This window comes from Cynocephalus volans, chromosome 2, assembly GCF_027409185.1.
Source record: "Cynocephalus volans isolate mCynVol1 chromosome 2, mCynVol1.pri, whole genome shotgun sequence".
In the NCBI taxonomy this organism is placed as follows: Eukaryota; Metazoa; Chordata; class Mammalia; order Dermoptera; family Cynocephalidae; genus Cynocephalus; species Cynocephalus volans.
Genome location: NC_084461.1, coordinates 159,577,252 through 159,597,073, shown reverse-complemented (window position 1 = coordinate 159,597,073; position 19,822 = coordinate 159,577,252). Strand labels below are relative to the sequence as shown.

Here is a 19,822-nt window from a genome sequence, read left to right as displayed (position 1 = left end):
ATCTTGATTGGGGTGGTAGTTACAAAGGTATAATTTATTAAAACTCATTTAGGTGTACACTTAAATGAGTGTGTTTTAGTGTGTATTCACTATACCTCCGTAAGTTAATTTTAAAAGTTTAAAAAAAAAAAAAAATCTGTGCTTAGACCAACAACATAGTGAAATCACAGAACCCAGAAGACAAAGAGAAGAGCTGAAAAGCAGCTGGAGAGAAGAGAGATCACCTACAAAGGAACAACAGACATCCAGCTTCTCAGTGGTAGCATTAGAAACAGGAACACAGACTTGTCTTTGGAGTGCCAAGATGTCCTTTAGTTGATGGAGTTGAGTTCTGAAATCACAGAAAGGTGAGCAGAGTTCTGGCCAATAGCTGGTAAGACACCGTTCACCTGAACTTTGGAGTATTGAGCACGTGGCAAGGTAGTGTTTTCACATGCAGGATCTCATTTCATCTTCATAATAGCCCTGTGAGGACTACTAACTTAATGTTACAGAAGAAGATGCTGAGGTGGAGGCGCCCACATCAGCTAGAATTTGGGGCTCACTAGAGAGTTCTCATTTGACCATGTGATGCAATAGCCCTATCTGACATGGATGGACGTGGCTTTGGCTCTGACCTCTGGTCCTTTCACAGTAAATGTGTTCACTGGCCATCCAGCCCAACTCGAGACTGCAGAGGCTCCAGCTCCTCACTGTTTTATGTGATGAAGAGCCCTGCTTTCCCTGGGAGGCTGGATAAAGTTACTATGATAGATCAAGCTCAGTAAAATTGCTTCTCTCTCATGATGGTTGAGAGGTAAGACTCTTGCATGACCCTATCTAATGGGAACATCCCCATTGCTGATGGGAGGGACTCTGTGCTGCAAGAGTTCAGCCGACATTACTCAGTGTGCTCCAGGCCCTGAGCAGGACATGCCCGCATACAGCCTCATTTATCTTCACAGTCACCTGTGCAGTATTATCCCTGTTTGCAAATAAAGAAACGGCTGCAGTGATGTACCCAATGTCACACAAAGCTAGTCACTGGCAAAGCCAGGATGCAGAGTCCCATCTCTCTGTGTTAAGAGTCTGCTCCCTCTTCCCTGTGTCATGTTTCCTATTAATTACAGGGTTTTAGCAGCCTCAGCCACAGGAAACAAAGGTTCCTCTGCTCAGGCCTTCTCAGCTGCTGGAAGTGACTGAATCACATCAAGACAATAGAGATAGTCCCTAAGATCCCCCCAAACCAGTCTTGGATACCCATTGTCAAGTCCTTGCATCCTGCTGTTTTATCTTCCTTGTCCTTCATATTCCTGGTCATTTTACAAAGGACATATGTATGATCTTTCCCTGAGGTCTCTGGAAGAACCTGCAAGTGCCAGTGAAGGAGAAAACACAGGTCCTGCACAGGCTGAGAATGGGAGTCTGCAGGTAAGCCAGGAGTGTCTGTCCCAACCCCGCCATCTGGGCCATGTATGGTGTTCCATTTACATATTCATTAGTCATCTGTTCAGCAAATGCTTATTAATGCTGCCAAATGATAGCACTTGGCATAAAGCTACAAGGAACAAAAAAATGAAATCATTACAATACTCTGTAAAAAGGACTACTTCCGTCTGCTTGGAGAACTCCTTCTGGGGCCGGCCTGTGGCTCACTCGGGAGAGTGCGGTGCTGATAATGCCATGGCCACGGGTTTGGATCCCATATAGGGATGGCCGGTTAGCTCACTGAGTGAGTGTGGTGCTGACAACACCAAGTCAAGGGTTAAGATCCCCTTACCGGTCATCTTTTAAAAAAAAAAAAAAAAAAGAACTCCTTCTGGACTTAGCTCAAACTTCACCTCCTTGTGCTGCTTCCGCTTGGTTCCCGCAGCACTCGGGGCATGCCTCTGATAGGGAAAGGGTGCTGGTGTCAAATACCAGGAATCACATCTAGTTATCCTATCCCTAGCTCCTAGTAGTTGCTCAATGTGTGTAAGAGCTTTAGTGACTGAATAGGCAGTGCCACTGGTACATCCAAGATACCATGGCTCCATGGGGTACTGTGTCTTACCAGAGCCAGAGGGAGGGGAACAACTGTCCAGCTGCAGAGCAGCACCCGCCTCTGCTCATGGGACTGTGCTGGCAGCATCCTCTCATCACTTGGTCTTCATATTTTCATTATAAACAGGGAGATGCTGTTGAGCACGGTGCCCTGACACAGCGCTCTGGCATCTTTGTGTCTATGCTCCTAATTGAGTTCATTTACACACAATCTACATTACTCTTATTATAACAGATACTTTTCATTTATATCATTCTTTATGTTACTATGTGGTTTTTGATGATTTTCATTTTTAAAAATACTACAGAATATAGTGGATGTACCAATATTGGTTCCCTTATTATGGAGCTTTAGGCTCTTTCCACACTTTTGCTATTATAAACAATATTTGCTATTATTTCTAACACTGTGACTGGCATCTCTATGCCTTTTCTTTTTGTTTGGAGTCCCTGGGTCAGAGAGCATAGACATTTGTCAGGGTCTTGACCAGTTGTGCCCTTCTGCTGTCCCAAGGCCTGTGCGCACCATCCCCATTGGTGTCTTCATCACCTCCCAGCCAAATGCTTTTCCTGGTGATGAGGTAGACATGGGTCCTGAGACCTTCAGACAAGTCAGACTGGGGATTTTCAGTGCAAGCGCCTGCTTTCCAACTCTGAAAATCAACTTCTTTTCCAATTCTGTAGGAAAAATCACAGCCCTCGGGGAACCGCTGGCTGAAGTATCTGGAAAAGGACTCCCAAGAGCTAGAGCTGGAAGAAGGAGTGTGTTTCAGCAGACAGCCCTCATCCCAAACGGAGGAGCCGGACCCTCCCTTCAGTCAAGGCCTTCCTAGGAAAAGGTGCCACACTCTCCTCTAATCCAGCCCTCATCCAGGGCCCACACTGACCCCTGGAATGGGGGGACTGATGATCCACTTCTAGCAGTCAGCCAAGTGGGAGAAGCCTGAGCGGCACACACCAACATGTGGGAAAGCTGAGGCAGCCGCCATCACCGTAGCCTCTGTGCCCGCGAGGGTGCCCTTTGCAGTGCTCACTTGATTGTGAGTGTCTCAGACTGTACTGACCTCAGGGAAGAATTTACTGTAAGGGCAGGGATGACAAAGTGAAATGTGGCCAGAGAAGCCAACGGGTCTGGGAACGTTTAGCCTAGAGAAGCCAAGACCTCAGACTTTACAGGTTTCTTTTCTGCTCCAGCTTTCCTCTGCATGTCAGTGAGTTTCTGGAGAGACTGCCTTAGGCTAAGGATCTAGGGTGGCTCTGATGGGGCAGGTGCTTTTGAAAGTAAGATTCCGTTTCAAACAAGAACTTGCTGACAGCAATGGGGCAGAGAAATGTGCTGCTGGGCTGTTGTGGGGCAGCCTGTGTCTGGAGGTGGGGTGCAGCTCAGCAGCCTCCCAGGAAGCTGCAAGGGGTGAGAAGGCTCCTGCTGGCTTGGTGTAGGCCCAGTTGACCGCCATGTCAGGCCCTGGGGAAACCGTTTGATGATAGGACTGGACTGTTAACAGCGCTTTCCCTCTGCCAGGAAATGGAGCCATGGCACAGTCCACCCACCACATGGCCTTGTTGTCCAGGACTCAGGCGACTCTGAGGACACCCTGCAACCCCAGAAGGTTGGTGATGGGGGACAGTTTCTGGTCTCAGTGACTACTGAGCGTGTGTAGTATTTTTTTTATTGTCTTGTTTTGTCATCAGTTGATGAAGTATGAGATTTATACCCCCAAAAAGCCCAACTTCCCATCTGGTTTCTAGTCTTTTCTGTCTTCAGCCCAACCCTTTCTCTTTGTACCCCGATTCCCTCACTGCTCTTCCTCTCCCGTGAAGTTAACCATGACCAAGAAGGCATCTTGATGCCTTGGAGTTAACTAAGGTTGGCCAGCAGGGATTTTCTGAGTCAGGACCACCGTCTTCATTCTGCACAGAGTGGAGGATCTTTGTCCGACTGGTAGTAACAAGGCCTGCCCTGGGTTTCTCAGGAAATGCTTCCCTCACACCTTCACATCCCAGGTGCGGACTCTTGCACCTGAGGTGCTCTTCATCTAGGATGTGTTGTTCTCGATGCTTTGCACCTACCAGGCCCCACCACACATTCCACGCTGCATAACGCAGGTTTTGCTTTATGTTGTCATGGGAGCACGGGCATGAGGCAGAGGAACGCTGCAGGCAGGAGCCTGCTGGGGACATCACAGCCCCCACCCGTTAGCCATGGTTTGCCTTGGCCAGCTTCAGACTGTACGTAGAGCACTAGCTCAAAGCCAAAAGGCAGCATCCAAAATTGGTGTCACCACCACCTAGTTTTGTGACCCCAGGTAAATATGTGACCCTGAATTTCCAAATTATGGAATGATGATAATAGTTATTGAGTCTTTACCATGTACCAGTCCATGGGCTAAACATTGTAACTGCATCATCCTGTTTAATGCTCACAAGTCTGTTGTTTTGGGCCGGCCCGTGGCTCACTCGGGAGAGTGCGGTGCTGATAACACCAAGGCCCCGGGTTCGGATCCCATATACGGATGGCCGGTTCGCTCACTGGCTGAGCGTGGTGCTGACAACACCAAGTCAAGGGTTAAGATCCCCTTACCGGTCATCTTTAAAAAAAAAAAAAAGAAAAAAGTCTGTTGTTTTGTTTTAGAGGCGAGGAATTAGGGCTTACAGAGGTTTAGTGAGGTCACAGCAAGTTCAGTGGCAAAGCCAGTGTCAAGCATCTGGACCACAGTGCCTCTTCCATATTTCCTGGGTGGCTGTGTTGCAAGGACCCACTCTCATTGCTTTCAAATCCCTTTTTAAGTGGCAAAACCCAATTTTCAGTGCATCTTTGGTTCCTGAGGAGGGAGAAGCCAGGCCTAACACCGTTGTCACATCCCATGGGGAGCTCGGTGCAGCCAATTCCACAGCCCCAGAACCTCAACCCGGTTCTAGAGAGACTCCCATCTGACTGGGAGTGAGAAGGGAGAATGGATTCTGCCTCCATCCCTTTGTAGATGGTCTCTAGGGCCCTTCCTGCCTGCATCTCTTTTCAGGCACATGACTCTCAGGTCCCCAGGAGGTAGATCACCTGATGACATGAGAATGTCTTCTCTTTTGGAAAGCATGGTCATGGATTAGTGGGGCATTTTGGGGTGAGGGATGGAGGGCACTTATTCTCTTTGCTAATCCTCAAAATTAAAGTACATCCCTAGCTGGCCAACGAGGACATGAGCATAAAGCATGAAGTATGAGAAGTAGAGGCCAAGATGTGACAGGCCATCTTCTTGGTTTCTCTTTCAGGGCTATGCTGGCCTGACCATGAAGGTGAAACAAGGCAGCAGCCACTGCCCCCAGGAGAACTCTGCAGACTACAACACCAGGGAGCTTAGTGTTCCTTGGAGGAAACTACCAAGTCCTGCCTGGCAGGTTAAGGCCACATATTCTAAATGGGCACAATTTCTCTCATCACCTGGAAACAGCTCACATGTGGACACAGAGTTACCTAGACCACTGCAGAGGAGCCCCACACCAGCCAGTCCAGCACAGGCTCAGCAAGGGACCCCCCAGGGCCCAGACCCCAAAGGTAGGCCACCCCAGCAGGCCCACTGCCACCGTTCAGCTTCCTCAGGCCACACACACACTCCCACACTCAGGTCCAAGAGGTCCTGCAGGAAGACCCCCAAGCAGTCATGGGGCACAGGGCCTCCTTGTGCAGAGGGTGGGTCCTTGGTCCAAGTGGCACAGAAGCCCCCACCCATGCAACTATGTCACCTCTTTACAACTGGGGAGGACTTTGATGATGATCTGTGAATTGAGACTAGTGTCAGATAGACTTGTCCCATAAGCACCGCCCACCAGTCTTCTGCTGCCAGAAACAGGGTTCCTCTAAGAGGCTTTTAAATGAGTGTGATTTGTGAGAACAAGCAAGAGCCAACAGTAAACATTACTGTTAAACAGATCCTTTCTCTCCTTGCAACCCACAATAAGGACATTGTTGATTAAAGTGCTTATACCATTTAATTATAGGTCGTTTACAAATATGATAATTGGATGGCTACAAAGGGTTTTAATTTTAAAAGCAGTTGACACATTTGGAAGTGAGAGAACGCTGGTGATTATGAAACAAAGAGGCAGTATCCAGTGAAAACCAACATCAGGCATTTCCCATTACAAGCCCTCTCCATCGCCTGGAGCGTTCCCACAGTGCAGGCTGTCCCAGCCTCCTCTGCTGGCTCCCTGACAAAAGGCTGGCCGAACTCTATTGAAAAATCAGAATATCAGTTGTCTAGCAGAAAATAAACAATTTCAGCGTACTATTAGCCATTTTTTTAAAAAAGAAAAAGCAGATGGCCATTAGGCAAGATATAATCTGGACTGCTGGTGTAACGGTGGGGTGAGAGCACAAGTGTGCTGCAGCCTCCTCCCCAGCAGGGGCAGCAGGGCTCGCTCTGGACCAGGAAGAGGGTTTTGTTTCTCAGATATCAGCACACTTGGAACCCGCCCCCACCCCATCACCTGTTCTACTGCCCTAAATGGCTTCATGCATCCCCGCCCCCCAGATTCTGGAAGAAGAAAGCAGAGAAACAGGCTCTTACAAAGGTCTTGCTGTTCTACACTAGTTCAACACAACTATGAGATGAAAAAGGGACGTGGAATAGATGAGCAAATATGGTCACAAGGGTGGTGGGTGCTTTGAGTACTGGATGGTGTCCAGAGCAGCCCCGATGTCATAGTTCTTGGTCTGCAGGAGCCTGGTGAGCCAGCCGCCTTCATCAGAGAAACCCATGGACAGCATCTGGGAGAGGGACTCAATCAGCCGGGGGTCAGCCTCTGCCAAAACAGTAACGGACACTATGAGGCGAGCTGCTGAGCCCATGTGACCCAGGACAGCAGCAGCCTGGCCTCAGCAAGTACCCAGGGCCTGCAGGGTCACCCCTTCCATGGGACCTCCTGAACCCTCACAGGGACGCTCCAAGGGACAGTAGGCAAGTTATTTCTATAAAGGGCCACAGTAAACATTTGAGGCTTGCTTTGCAGAGTACAGTTTCTCGGTCTCAATTACTCAACTCTGCCCTTTAGCATGAAAGCAGCCGGACGATATGTAACAAATGAGCATGGTTGTGTTCCAATAAAACTTGATTTATGACACTAAAATCTGAGTTTCATCTCACTGTCACGTCTTTTCTCTCAAAAACGTAAAGATCGTTCTTGGCCCCTAGGCCATAGTTTGCTACCCACTGCTCTAAAGCAGAGAAGCTATATACTGGAACCCAAGATCCAAAGTGAACCCACAGACACGTTAGTCACTTGAATATTGTTTTATATATCGTTGCCATATGACAATAATAAACCGGAGCTGGGTACCCGCTGCCTCTCTTATTAAGGGTGTGCTGTCTGGGTTGCCAGAGTCCCCAGCCCAACCTACTGCCTGCCCCCCACCCCCCCACCTCCATGCTGGCTTTCTGGCTACTATAGGGATCCTGTCTGTGATTCCTGCTTTAAGTCAGCACTCTCTATGAGTCCACTTTCAGTAGTATGTGGCAGTGCCACAGCCAGTGCTGCCTTCTACATCACGTCTGCCTTCTGCATTCTTGGTTTGGGTGTTAAGTTCCAGAAATTACCAAAACTAGCCGAGCTTACTATTGTTCAGTAAGAGCAATAACATAAAAAGACAAAACCAACTCCTAATTTTCTCTCATGTCAGTACACAAGCCTCACAGTAGAGAACATCCATCCTGTTTGTGTTGCTAAAATCGGAAGGTGACAGGATGCCCTGAAAGAGAAAGGCTGGCATACAAAACCTCTTGCAATCACTTGCCTGGTGGGAGATGGGGGTACAAAGCAGCTTCCTTCAGTCCTGTGGGTCCTTCCTGGGAACGGTCCAGAGAGCTTGGCCCTTCAGATTCTGGCATCTGTAGAGACTGGAGTTCACCTGTAGACGGGTCCACTTCTTTTGAAGATAAGTGAGTCCAGTCATCATCTCCTCCTGAACAGTTATCAGACTCCATCTGTTCCTGGAACAAAATTCACTGTGAGCACACAAGGGACATGAGGAACAGGCCAAGCCTGACGACAGCACCAATTCCTGGAAAAGAGCTGGGGTGTGTGTGAGCATGCGGGTGTCTGTGAGCATGCAGGACTGGCAAGGAGCTACAGGTGAGAGTGAACTACTCGCAAAGATCAAGTATATTTTTCTTTACAAAGTTTTAGCAGAAGGTTTACAGAACAACTTAATGCAGACACCGCTCTGCAGCAGGAACAGGGCCCTTGGGCTGCATAAGTGCTGGGGCAGAGCACACGGCTGGCCACGGAGGCACTTTGTGGGAGGGGAGCAGGCTTGCCTCAGGCTGCCCTGCGGACTCCAGGGCTATCTTCTTCATTTGCTCTGCCAGAGACTGCTCCGTGCCCTCCATATTCCCATCCAGTTTGATGGGCTCAGAAGAGCAGCTGCTGGGCTGAGAGCTGCACTTCTCTTCTGTGCTAGAGCTCTCTGGAGACATGGGTGTCAGGCGGCTTCTTTTCCCTCCATGTTCCACATCAATATCAACTTCAATGCCTAGAGGCCAAGGAGGAAACAGAAAGCTGTGAAGTCTGGGCCGGCCGTGGCTCACTTGGGAGAGTGTGGTGCTGATAACACCAAGGCCACGGGTTCAGATCCCATATAGGGATGGCCGGTTACTCACTGGGGTGAGCGTGGTGCTCACAACACCAAGTCAAAGGTTAAGATCCCCTTACCGGTCATCTTTTAAAAAAAAAAAAAAGAAAGAAAAGAAAAGAAAGCTGTGAAGTCTTCCAGAGGGCATTCCTGCAGTTAGGATCTAGGCGTGTGGGGACTGCGGGCTCACGAAACTTTTTCATTCAGTCCCCCGAGTCTACGGACACAAGCATTGGGCTCTGCTGCAGAACTCAACCCCAAAGTCACAGCCATATGGAGCCCACCAACATGCAAACCCATGAGTCAGGAGCAAATCGATGGTCCCCTGGGATCTTCAGGGTCCCAAAGCTGAACTGCTTCTCCCAGTATCCTGGCCCCAAATCTTGGCTTCTAAAAACACTCTCCTGACATGTCAATCATACTGGACCTTTCCCTTCCTCCAATTTAGTAAAACATTAACCTCAGCTAACATCCAAGGTCAGCTTCTGAGCCAGAAAGTCCACACAGAGAGACCTTGTTTTTCTGAACCACGCAGGACAATGGGCTTAACAGCGGCAGCCAGGACCAGGCCCTCAGAATGGGGGTGGGAGGAGCCAAATACCACTGAGGGATCGTGCTCACATGTCAGGGACTTGTGATATGACAAAGACACACATTTAAACACTAGGATTCTGCTCAGGGAGGTGGACAGACTGTGCGTGCCAAGCGTGAGGCCCATGAGGCTGGACCGCACAGGCCCAGCCTGCCCACCTAGGGTGCATGCTCACACAGGATGGAGGGCAGGTCACCTGCGATATTTTTTAAATTAACCTAAAGAACAACATGCCCACAGCTCAGTCAAACCACTCTCAGAGGCTTAGAGTGAACTCTCCCTCCCTCCTGCAGAGCACACCCCATCCTGCTCCTTCACCTCGTGCTGTCCCTGCTTGACCATCAAATTTGCCTGTTTATTTCTTACTCTGGATCAGTGTTTACCTTCCCTGCCTCTCTCCTTCCAAAAACTCAATTTTCAGTTGAAACAACATTCAGTGTTTATATCAGTATCACTATATAAATATTGTTCTTTGCTGCTCCAAGTAATGGAGTTGATTATTTCCTTATATAGTTTTGTTTTTTTCTACCATTGACAATGCCCTCTTTTTCCATTTGCTAAATTTTCCCTTGTTCTCCAACTAAGTGTCTACAGTCTTCCACACAGGTTAAGTGTATCAGCTACCCCACTGGTTCTGGATTTTTCCTTGGAGAGCACACCAGGGTGTGCTCCAGCCTGGACTAGCAGCTCTGGGCAGGGGCAGCTCCAATACTATGCCTGCTTTTTCTCTCATTCTGGCCACCCCCTCTCCCTCTCCTGTGTCAGGTCTCCTCTTTTCTAATACCTCTGTTCTTCATTCTGGGTTTATTTCTTCATTTGGTTCAAGCTGGGGTATAATTATTAAGACTTTACATGCCAGAAAATGACCTTTGTTCTGCCTTCATACCTGATCATTTTAGCTGGGTATAGAATTCTACATTGAAAAACCATTTTAGGGGCTGAGCCCGTGGCGCACTCGGGAGAGTGCAGCGCTGGGAGCGCAAGGACGCTCCCGCCGCGGGTGCACTCACTGGCTGAGTGCCGGTCACGAAAAAGACAAAAAAAAAGAAAAGAAAAACCATTTTAGGGCCGGCCCGTGGCTCACTCGGGAGAGTGCGGTGCTGATAACACCAAGGCCCCGGGTTCGGATCCCATATACGGATGGCCGGTTCGCTCACTGGCTGAGCGTGGTGCTGCCAACACCAAGTCAAGGGTTAAGATCCCCTTACCGGTCATCTTTTAAAAAAAAAAAAAAAAAGAAAAACCATTTTAACTCAGACATTTTAAGTCACTGGTTGTGTACTGTCTTCTAGCTTCCCACATTGTGCTCTTTGTATTCCCACACTTTTACATATCTAGAGAATCTCTGTCCCCAATGTTCTGACACTTGACAACAATAAGCTTCAGTGTAGGGTCTTTCTCAGTCACTGTCTTAGGCATTCAGTGCCCCTTTCAATCTATCCAGGCAGTTTTTTACTTCAATTACTGTTTGTTTGTTTGGTTGGTTTTTTTTGGGGGGGGGGGGGGCTGGCCTGTACAGGCATCAGAACCTCTAACCTTGGTATTACAAGGCATACCCTTTCAATCTAGAAGTCAATGTCCTTAGTGCCAAGAAACCTTCTGTGTATTCTATGTTAATTTCGTTTCAGTTTTTGGTTCTTTTTCTGGAACTTCCTATTCATCTAATATTGGGCTTCTAGAATTGATTTCCTACTGATTTTCTCTTCTTTTCTCTCTTCCTGTCTCTGCTTTTCTTTTGGAATATTTCCTTGAGACAATGTTAGAATCTAAGCCTTCTTTTGAAGTTTTTTTTCTTTTTTTTTAATTTTCAAGAACTTTCTTATTCTGTTTCCTGTTACCCTTTTTATGGTATTACACTCCTTTCTGGTGGATACAATACTCTTTTGTATCTCACTGAGGATATTAACATTCTCTTCCCACGTGCAGAGGCTTTCCTCAAATGGCTGCTGACCCATGGCTGGCTGATCCCAGCCAGGCACTAAGAGGTCGACAGGAAGCCCTCTCTGTGAAGCCAGGGCCATCATTAGCTTCCTATCTGTGGGGTGACTAGGGGCCCAGCTGGCAGGAGCTAGAAGACTCTTCCCTGGGAGCATTCAGCCTCCCCTTGACAAGGACTCCCCACTCGTGCCTGGCCAAGGAATCAGACTGCCAGGCCACTGCTCATTCATGATGCCCAGTCCCAGGCAGGTCTCTCGGCCTGCCCTGTCTGACAGCTGAAGCAGATCCCTGGGTCAGGTGCACCAGGAATTAATCATCAGGTCTCCTACAAGGAGTGACAGGGGCTGTCTATTGGCTGAGTGGAGCCCTGGAATCTGAGTGATCCTTCCTAGAGGGTTTCAAGCCATCCCCAGTTCCCGGCCCTTGTCAGTCCCACCTCTCACTTTTCCGGGAACCTGAGCAGACAGTCTTGCTTCTCACCAGTATTCCCTGTGCAGCCACGTGGGTTTCTGATGTTACCACCCCCTCATCCATTTCCTATCTTCCAAAATCCGAGGACATCTTTCCTATCCTCTATTACTTTCTTTCCCTTTTGCTTTGCCCATATCTTTTTGATTAAGCCCTCTACTATTATTTTAGTAGAGTCTGAGGAGGGAACCAAGATAAAAGCGGGCTTAACTACAAGTGCCTCCATCTGCAATATTTAAATTTTTTTCTCCTTTTTCCCTTCTAACTTTTCATTATAAAAAGATTCAAGCTACACTCCCATGTTCTTTGCCACATTATTCACAATAGCCAAGATATGGAAACAACCTAAATGTCCATCAACAAACGAATGGATAAAGAAAATGTGGTGGAAGAGGAAGGTTAAAAATACAAAGAAAAGAAAACACGGTGTATATATACACAATGGAATATTATTCAGCCTTAAAAAAGGATATCCTGGCATTTGCCACAACATAGATGGACCTGAAGAACATTATCCTGAGTGAAATAGGCCAGACACAGAAAGAAAAATATTGCATGAGTTCACTTATATGTGAAATATAATAAAAAGGTCTCAAATACACAGAGAATGAAACAGTGGTTACCACAGGCAGGGGTGGGGGAGGAAATGGGGAGATGTAGGTCAAAGGACACAAAATAGCAGATATGCAAGATGAACATGTCTAGAGAGCGAATGTACAACTAAGAACTTAATAAAATTGTAATAGGGTTGGTTTGTTTTTTTGTGTGTGGCTGGCTGGTATGGGGATCTGATGTATTAGGGATTTTTGCTAAATTAGATTTTAGTTGCTCTTGTCACAAAAAAAGTAACTACGTGAGATGACAAGATATGTAAATCTCCTTCACTGTAGTAACGATTTTATTATCTAAATGTATCCCATAACATGTTGTAAACCTCAATTATAGCAATAAAATTTATTATTAAAAAAGGCTCAAGGGGCCAGCCCGTGGCTCACTTGGCAGAGAGCGGTGCTGATAACACCAAGGCCACAGGTTCAGATCCCTATATAGGGATGGCCGGTTAGCTCACTTGGAGAGCGTGGTGCTGACAACACCAAGTCAAGGGTTAAGATCCCCTTAGGGATCATTTTAAGAAAAAAAAAAAGGCTTAAGCAAAAGAAAGGTTGAAAGAATAGTACGATGAACACCCATATTTTCTCATTCTTTTTTAAAGGGGTGAATGATGTGACTCTTCTGTAAATGGGATCAGAGAGATTACAGAATTAGAGTTTCTCCAACTCAATAATTAAACCCTGAGATTTCAGGGTTTATAGGACTATACAACGGTCTATGACCTGCTGGCCCCAAAGCCTCTATGTGTGTGTGTTTATCAAAGATCCTATGACAAGGAAGTCCTAGATCCTGTGTCTTATATTCTAGATGTCACTAACATAACCCCGAGCCAGCAACAGTCCTGGGCCTCAGAGGTGGACTCACTCAGCTGGCTCTCACAGCACTACCCAAAAAAGACCTCGGCTCTTTACTTGAAAGCCACTGACTCTGCACACACTGCCCCCTGAGAGGCTGTTGACTTGTTCCCCTCTGAAAACAGTCCCTTCTATACCTTAACCTGTAAGTCATCCTGCTGTCAGTACCTCATGAAGAAAAAAAAAGGAAAATACCCGCTAACTTCAACAAGAGTTTAAGCCATTCCTCAAATGGTTCTCATCAACTGAAACCACTCAAGTCCCATTTTACTAAAACTTTCCTTGTTTTGTAGAGCTTCTGGCTCCTCCCTAGTTAGCAGAAAGCAATTCCATCCACTTTAAAGACCTGAAAAGGCTTTTATCCTACTCCCAAAGACCTCTGAGCACACTTCCACAATTTTTTTCGTATGTGCCAGGTAGGGAATCCAGGTCAGTTCTGAGATACTCTGTAAGCATAGAGGGGTCTTAGGATAGACAGCAGGTGGGACCCAGAGTCACCTGGGAGGCCTCTGAAACCTAGCGATCCCAGGCTCCACCGGGACCCACTCACCAGGACCAAGGAGATGGAATCTGTGCCATTTTAAAGTTTCCACCTGCACCCTAGACTTGGTTTTTGACTTCCCAGGATGTCTCATTTGTTCTTAGTGAGAGACTTTGTTCTTTAAAATAATAAATTTTAATAAAATTTCCATACACTAATAATATACCCCCCAAACCCTCTGTTGGTGATTCTGATGCTCAGCCAGGCTTGAGAACAGCTGTTCATTTACTCATTCTTCCAGAGAAGCTGTCCATGGCCCCCAATAGCCTGTTAGTTGGATGAACATACCTCACAATTCAACTTCAGGAAATTTTACCATGTCTAGAGGATTCAGGCACAGCTTATCTCCTGATTATAATCTGATCACTGCTCCACTATTTCACCCTTGGAAAGCATTAAGAGTATAAACTCTTTTTTCTCATTCTCTCAAGAGCCTCCAACTCCAGTCCAGAAGCCACATATGGTCTGAGCTGTTTAATTTAGCAGCAATGCCGAGATGTCACTGCTCCTTCAAAGGTGTATCCTGGGGCAGGGGAACATGAGCAGAAATGGCCTCAGGCAGGGGCAGATGGCAGTCACACCTTGTAACTACAGGATGGGGTGGCAGGCAGGTGTTGGATACCCCTCCTTATCAGCATTCTTTCAGACATTGGACACAACCTTTGGACAGGCTGGGTGGACCCTTTCATCTACTACAGCTGCAAAGATTAGCTCTCCTTTCTAGTCCGCTATCGTGGATCCATCAGAATCTCGAACCAGAAATCACCTTCATTAGCTGATTCTCATGCCACAAGCCTAGCCCTGCAACACCCACCTCCAGACCCATGGACAGACAGTAGGTGCTTTCTAAAGCCACAGGGGGGGCCAGCCCGTGGCTCACTCGGGAGAGTGTGGTGCTGATAACACCAAGGCCCCGGGTTCAGATCCCATATAGGGATGGCCGGTTAGCTCACTTAGGAGAACGTGGTGCTGACAACACCAAGTCAAGGGTTAAGATCCCCTTACCGGTCATTTTTTTTTTTTTAATTAATTAATTATAAAAAATAAATAATAAATAAATAGATGATAGATAGATAGATAGATAGATAAAGCAAGCAAGCAAGCCACAGGGGGTATACCTCAGAGTCTGGCCTGGGTCAGGTCACACCACTCTGAACACTGCGGCTCACCCACCCCAGCAGGCCTACTCTACCCTGAGGCACCTGCCTCCACTGCTCCCTTGTCCTCAGCACTTACGTGAGCCCAGCACACAAAAAGCACCCAGGAAAGATTTGAGGGTTGCAAACAAAAAGGAGGAAGAGATAAATGGCATCTCAACTAACTGCTACCCAAGTCCTCAAGTCCAAATCCCAAGGCTCAGCTTAGGGGAAGACGTCTTGTTCCTCGAAAGGACAAACAGTCAGAAGTTGATGGGCCACCCCTCCAACCAGACCCTGGTCATCCTCCCTATGGGGATTATCCCAACCAAATGCCGGCTGATTCCACCTCATTCCATGTGAAAAGCTCAACAATTTGTCAGGGAATTCAACCTTGAATTGCCTGTGGCCCAGCACGTGGCAAAGGTTGATTTGAGGCAACACAATCAGCCTCAAGGGCACATCAGTTACCCATTCCTCTGCAGTATCCCAGGTGAAAGTCGCAGAAAGGCCATGTACACACTGAGTTACCAGTGCACTGGACTGATCTCATAGGACGGATGAGGAAGCTCACTTACCCAGAGGGCTGAGAGCAGCTGCCACACTCTCCCCTACGTTCTTTAGGAAATTCACACTGGGATCCTCCGATGGACCAGCTTTGATTTTTACAAACAAAAATAAAGAGATCTTTAATTCAATACCCTTGATACACATCATAGTCCTATCACCCTCATGCCAAGGTTTCTATCATCCCAGGTTATCTCCATCCCAGAATCCTCATCCCAGCAACACACACTTGGTGCTTTCTATTTTTCCCTCCCACTCTGCAGCTCCCTCTTCCCCCCATGGGCCACATCCTGGTCCTCCCATCCTCCAGTATTACTGTCCTTTCATCTGTGACACTGATACTCAGTAACTCCACGGGGCTCAGTGCACACAGTGTATAAATATTGACCAGGTCCTCCTAGATATTTTTTTTGTTTTGGCTGCTGGCCAGTACAGGGATTGATCCCTGGACCTTGGTGTTATCAGCACCATGCTCTACCCAACTGAGCTAACTGGCCAGCCCAGTAATTGTTCTTTGTTTTTTTCTCCTAGATACATTATGTACTCAAAATCAAATATTCTCCTCACCTTTGTCCCGAAGGATGAGGTGAATCATCGGACACAATAAGGTTAATAAAAACAGAATAAAACCAGAATCCAAAAATCTAGAATGCAAAGCTACAGGTAAGTTTTTAACTTTGTGACTATGTTTTAAAAACACTGAGCAACTTTGGCTCTGACTTTCCTGACATCTACCACAGAAGAGAACCGAGTACATCATAGAGATCCAGGGACCGGGAGGGCCCCCTGCCTGTACCTCAGTGGCACCTCAGGAGGGTGGCCCGGTGAAGCAGGAAGGGCTGAGTGGGTGAACTAGTGGCCTCCAGCACTTAGGCACCTCAGTTTCCCCCTTTGTGAAATGGAGATATATACTCCATGCACTCTGTAGGCTTCTTGTGAGGATTAAATGAGAGGGATGGCTGTGAAGTGGCAGCAAGAATTCAGGACACGGGGAAAGCCTGACTAAGGTCCTGCAGCTCTGCCAGCCCTTCCACAGCACACATGGGCTGTCCAGCACCCTCCAGCCGTTCAGCAGCCAGTTCAGAGCCTCACCTGATTCCGCTGGGGGGCTGGGGCGGGCATCCCCCGCTCGAGGAGGACGCGGGCTCCAGTTCCCTGGTGGGCCCATCTCCCAGCCAGGCCACCTAAAATGCCCATGTTTCAGCTTCCGGAACCAGCGGCTGTGAGAGAAGCCCTGGGGGAGGAATAAACAGAGGAGCAGGGCGGTGAGGGGCAGGCGTTCCTCCTGCCCCACCCCACACCCACCCTAGGCCTGCATGCAGGGCCTACTCACCTCCGAGTGGTGCCCGAAGGGGCTGGGGAACACCAGCTTGCTGTGTTCCCTGTGCATGCCCTTCCCTTCGCAGGCGCCACACAGGTCATAGTCCGGACAAACGCTGCACTTGTAGCGGGTTCCCACCACGGGCCCATTGCACCCATCGCAGATGACATTGGGGTGCACCATATTGCGAGGCAGCTCCTGAGCACACGGGGGGCGGTGGTCCCGCCGGCACTCCTTCTTCTCTGCAGAGAGGGTAGAAAGAGCCTTAGGGTGCAGCCCTTTGAAGTCCTCCCCCTCCATCGTCACTGCGGGGCTGTCACAGTAAGCAAGGCCCCTGGCCGTACTCTCCAGCACCAAGTCCACAGGGAATTCAGTGGCTCGGGTGACAGCAACAGAGCAACCTGAAAACCTGCTAGGAGGTTCCCAGTCCCTGCGCCTGATATCCACAGGTGTGGCCCAGGCCACAGAGAAGCAGCAGAGAGCAGTGTCACAAACCTCTGGCCTTGTTCCTCACCAAACCCCCAAAGCTGCTCCCAGCTGCACAGCATCAGACCCCGCTCCCTAGGATGAACATGGACTCTGCTTTCTCAGGCCAGACACAACTTTGATTATATTCCTGTATTCAAGAGCCCTCAGATTCCTGACCCCTTCTTTAGAAGAAAGTCAAGCCCCGTTTTCACTCAGCAGGAAGCACCTGGCTTCAGGCAGCACCCCAGAGCAGCCCTTTACCTTTAATGTAGATCCGGAAGATGTCATCCTTTACGTAGGACATGGCCATTGTCAGTTCCTCATCACTGGAAAAGGCAACCAAGTCCCCATCCTCATCTAGATTGTTTAAAAGACAGCATATGAGCACCCAGGAAGTCTCTGCTGGACACAAGCTTGAAATGCACTGAAACCGATACTAAAGGGGCACCTACAGGGCTAGAAACTGCAGCCCACCTGTTTGAGTCAGGGGGAAGCAGGGGCGAGGGGAGAGACTACCAATGCACTCTGCTACCGCTGGCAACCTGAGCCCTGGACCACAGCTGTACCCACGAGGTAGAGCCAGTGCATACAGGGGCAGCAGCAACAGCTGGCCGCCTGCAGCTCAACCTCAGGGCCAGCTGCCCCTTCAGAAAGGTGCCACCTCAGTCCACATCTGACCAGGCCCAGGTCCATCTTCAACTGTGGGAGATCCCTACCTGTGACCTGCTCCTGAGCCCAGCCCTCCAAAGGCTTTGGGCTTCTTACAATTTAGGGGTAAAGGAGATAAGCCCACCTGGCTACTTCCTCCCCTACCAAAGGTTTTAAAAAAAAAAAAAAGTATTTGTACATGGTCTCTAGTTTTATGTTAGCTCAAATAGTTTTAAAGCACCACCATGCAGGCCAAACCACACCATTCCTCAGCAAGCTGCACAAGGCCTGTGATCACCAGAAGGAAACATCTAACATAAGAACAGGGCAGTGCCAAAAGGTGCAAACAAACCAAATGTCTATTGACTGATGAACAGAAAAACAAAGTGTGGTATATCCTTATGTCTGAATGTTATTCAGCCACAGGAAACGAAGTACAACATAGATTAATCTTGAACGCATTGTGCTAAGTGAAAGAAACCAGTTACAAGTCTACACTGCATGATCCCATTTATATGAAATGTCCAGAATAGGGAAATGAATAGATACAGAAAGTAGACTAGTGGTTGGGGTGGAGTGGATGGGAGAATGGTGGTGTTGGTGGGGATGACAGATAAAAGATATGAAGTTTATAAGGTGATTAAAAAGGTTCTAGGGGCTGGCCAGTTAGCTCAGTTGGTTAGAGCATGGTGCTATAACACCAAGGTCAAGTGTTCGGATCCCTGTACTGGCCAGCCACCAAAAAACAAAAAACAAAAAACAAAAAATAAACAAACAAAAAAAAGATTCTAAATTGGCTGGCCCTTTGGCTCAGCTGGTAAGAGGCAGTGTTATAACACCAAAGTCAGGGGTTCGGATCCCCCTGCCGGCCAGCCACAAACAAAAAGAGGTTCTAAATTGATTATGATGGTTTAACAAACCTAAGAATATGCTAAAACCATTGAATGGTACACTTTAAATGAATAAATAGTAACGGTATGTGGGTTATAACTCAATCGAGTTATCACAAAAAAAATTCTCTTAAAGTACAGGAGCGGGCCTCTCACGCTGGCAGCACCCCTGAGGGAGGTCCCAGCACTGCCCCCTCCCAGTCACTCCCAGGGGCGGGCCTTTGCCGCCCGCCTCCCTCCCTACCACCACCTCCCGTAACTCCACCCCCAGCCACCACTGGTCACACAGCGAAGCAAGGAACTGAGCTAGTTCCTGGGTCCCCCCACTAACACTTCTAAAGAACATTTTGATCTTGTCCCTCTCTCCACTGCCAATGGGATAACATCTGTACTCAGCCTGGCCTTGGGCGTTCTGCGATCTGTCTCTGACCTCTCCTGACCTCCTTCCAGGCCTCACTGCCCTGAGTCCCTTGCACCCCCGCACTTGTTTACCCGCGTCACTCCTCTCCCTTCCCGGCCCTTCCGGGGCTATATCTGAACCCACCACCTGGCGCAGCAGTGTAACCTGAGTGCCTGCCTAATAACCCTGTCCCCTCCGCCAGCCCGTCCTTGCCAAGATCTGCAACATCATGGCGCGGGGGAAGGGTGGTACCTTACGCCCCAAGCCTCAGAGCCTCGCCGGCAGAGCCTGACCGCCCCTGGCTTCAGAAGGAACGGACCTTGGTCTCCACTCCTGGTTACCAGGCTGGCACCTGAGGCCGAACTGGGGACCGGAGCAGGCCGCCGCCCACCCTGTGAGTGGTCAGTGCAGTCCCCCCCACCACGGCCCACCAGGCATCGACGGGAAGTAAGGGGGCAGCCATCCCGCCCGGCAGGGCGGCCGCGGGAGGCCCTCTCACCACGGTAGTGCGCATGGAAGCCGCCGGGCCGCAGCGCGGGGAACAGGGCGGCCACCCGGTTCAGCAGCCGCTCGCAGGGCCCTGGGCCAGCCGCGGCCTCGGCTTCCGCCTCGGGCTCGAGGCTGAAGCAGAAGCTGAAGCGGCGGATCTCGCGCGCCGAGTCCTCCTTGCCCAGGAGGTAGGCCTTCACGGTGAGCGACGCCATCGCGGTGGACCGGGGAGCAGGAGCGAAGCGGAACGGAAC

The 19,822-nt window shown here is 48.8% G+C and overlaps 2 protein-coding genes across 3 annotated transcripts in view; one reads left to right on the top strand and one right to left on the bottom strand.

Moving 5' to 3' along the window:
- Positions 1-7,128, top strand: part of MRNIP (MRN complex interacting protein) — a 21,555-nt gene extending 14,427 nt beyond the window's left edge. The window contains 6 exon segments of the mRNA XM_063088124.1: positions 1,335-1,410; positions 2,707-2,861; positions 3,545-3,632; positions 5,290-5,550; positions 5,552-5,632; positions 5,635-7,128. Of these exon segments, the coding sequence (XP_062944194.1) occupies positions 1,335-1,410; positions 2,707-2,861; positions 3,545-3,632; positions 5,290-5,550; positions 5,552-5,632; positions 5,635-5,799 (826 nt within the window). The 3' untranslated portion in view covers positions 5,800-7,128.
- On the bottom strand, positions 5,981-19,822 carry SQSTM1 (sequestosome 1). Of its 2 annotated transcripts, XM_063088122.1 has the most exons (8): positions 19,579-19,822; positions 17,403-17,498; positions 16,686-16,915; positions 16,445-16,586; positions 15,364-15,441; positions 8,331-8,545; positions 7,808-8,003; positions 5,981-6,819 (listed from the first exon to the last, which is right to left on the bottom strand). In XM_063088122.1, the coding sequence occupies exons 1-8, from the start codon at positions 19,781-19,783 to the stop codon at positions 6,662-6,664; spliced, it is 1,320 nt and encodes a 439-aa protein (XP_062944192.1). In that variant the 5' UTR covers positions 19,784-19,822; the 3' UTR covers positions 5,981-6,661. The 2 variants fall into 2 exon arrangements, with proteins under 2 accessions (XP_062944192.1, XP_062944193.1); XM_063088123.1 differs by lacking the exon at positions 15,364-15,441.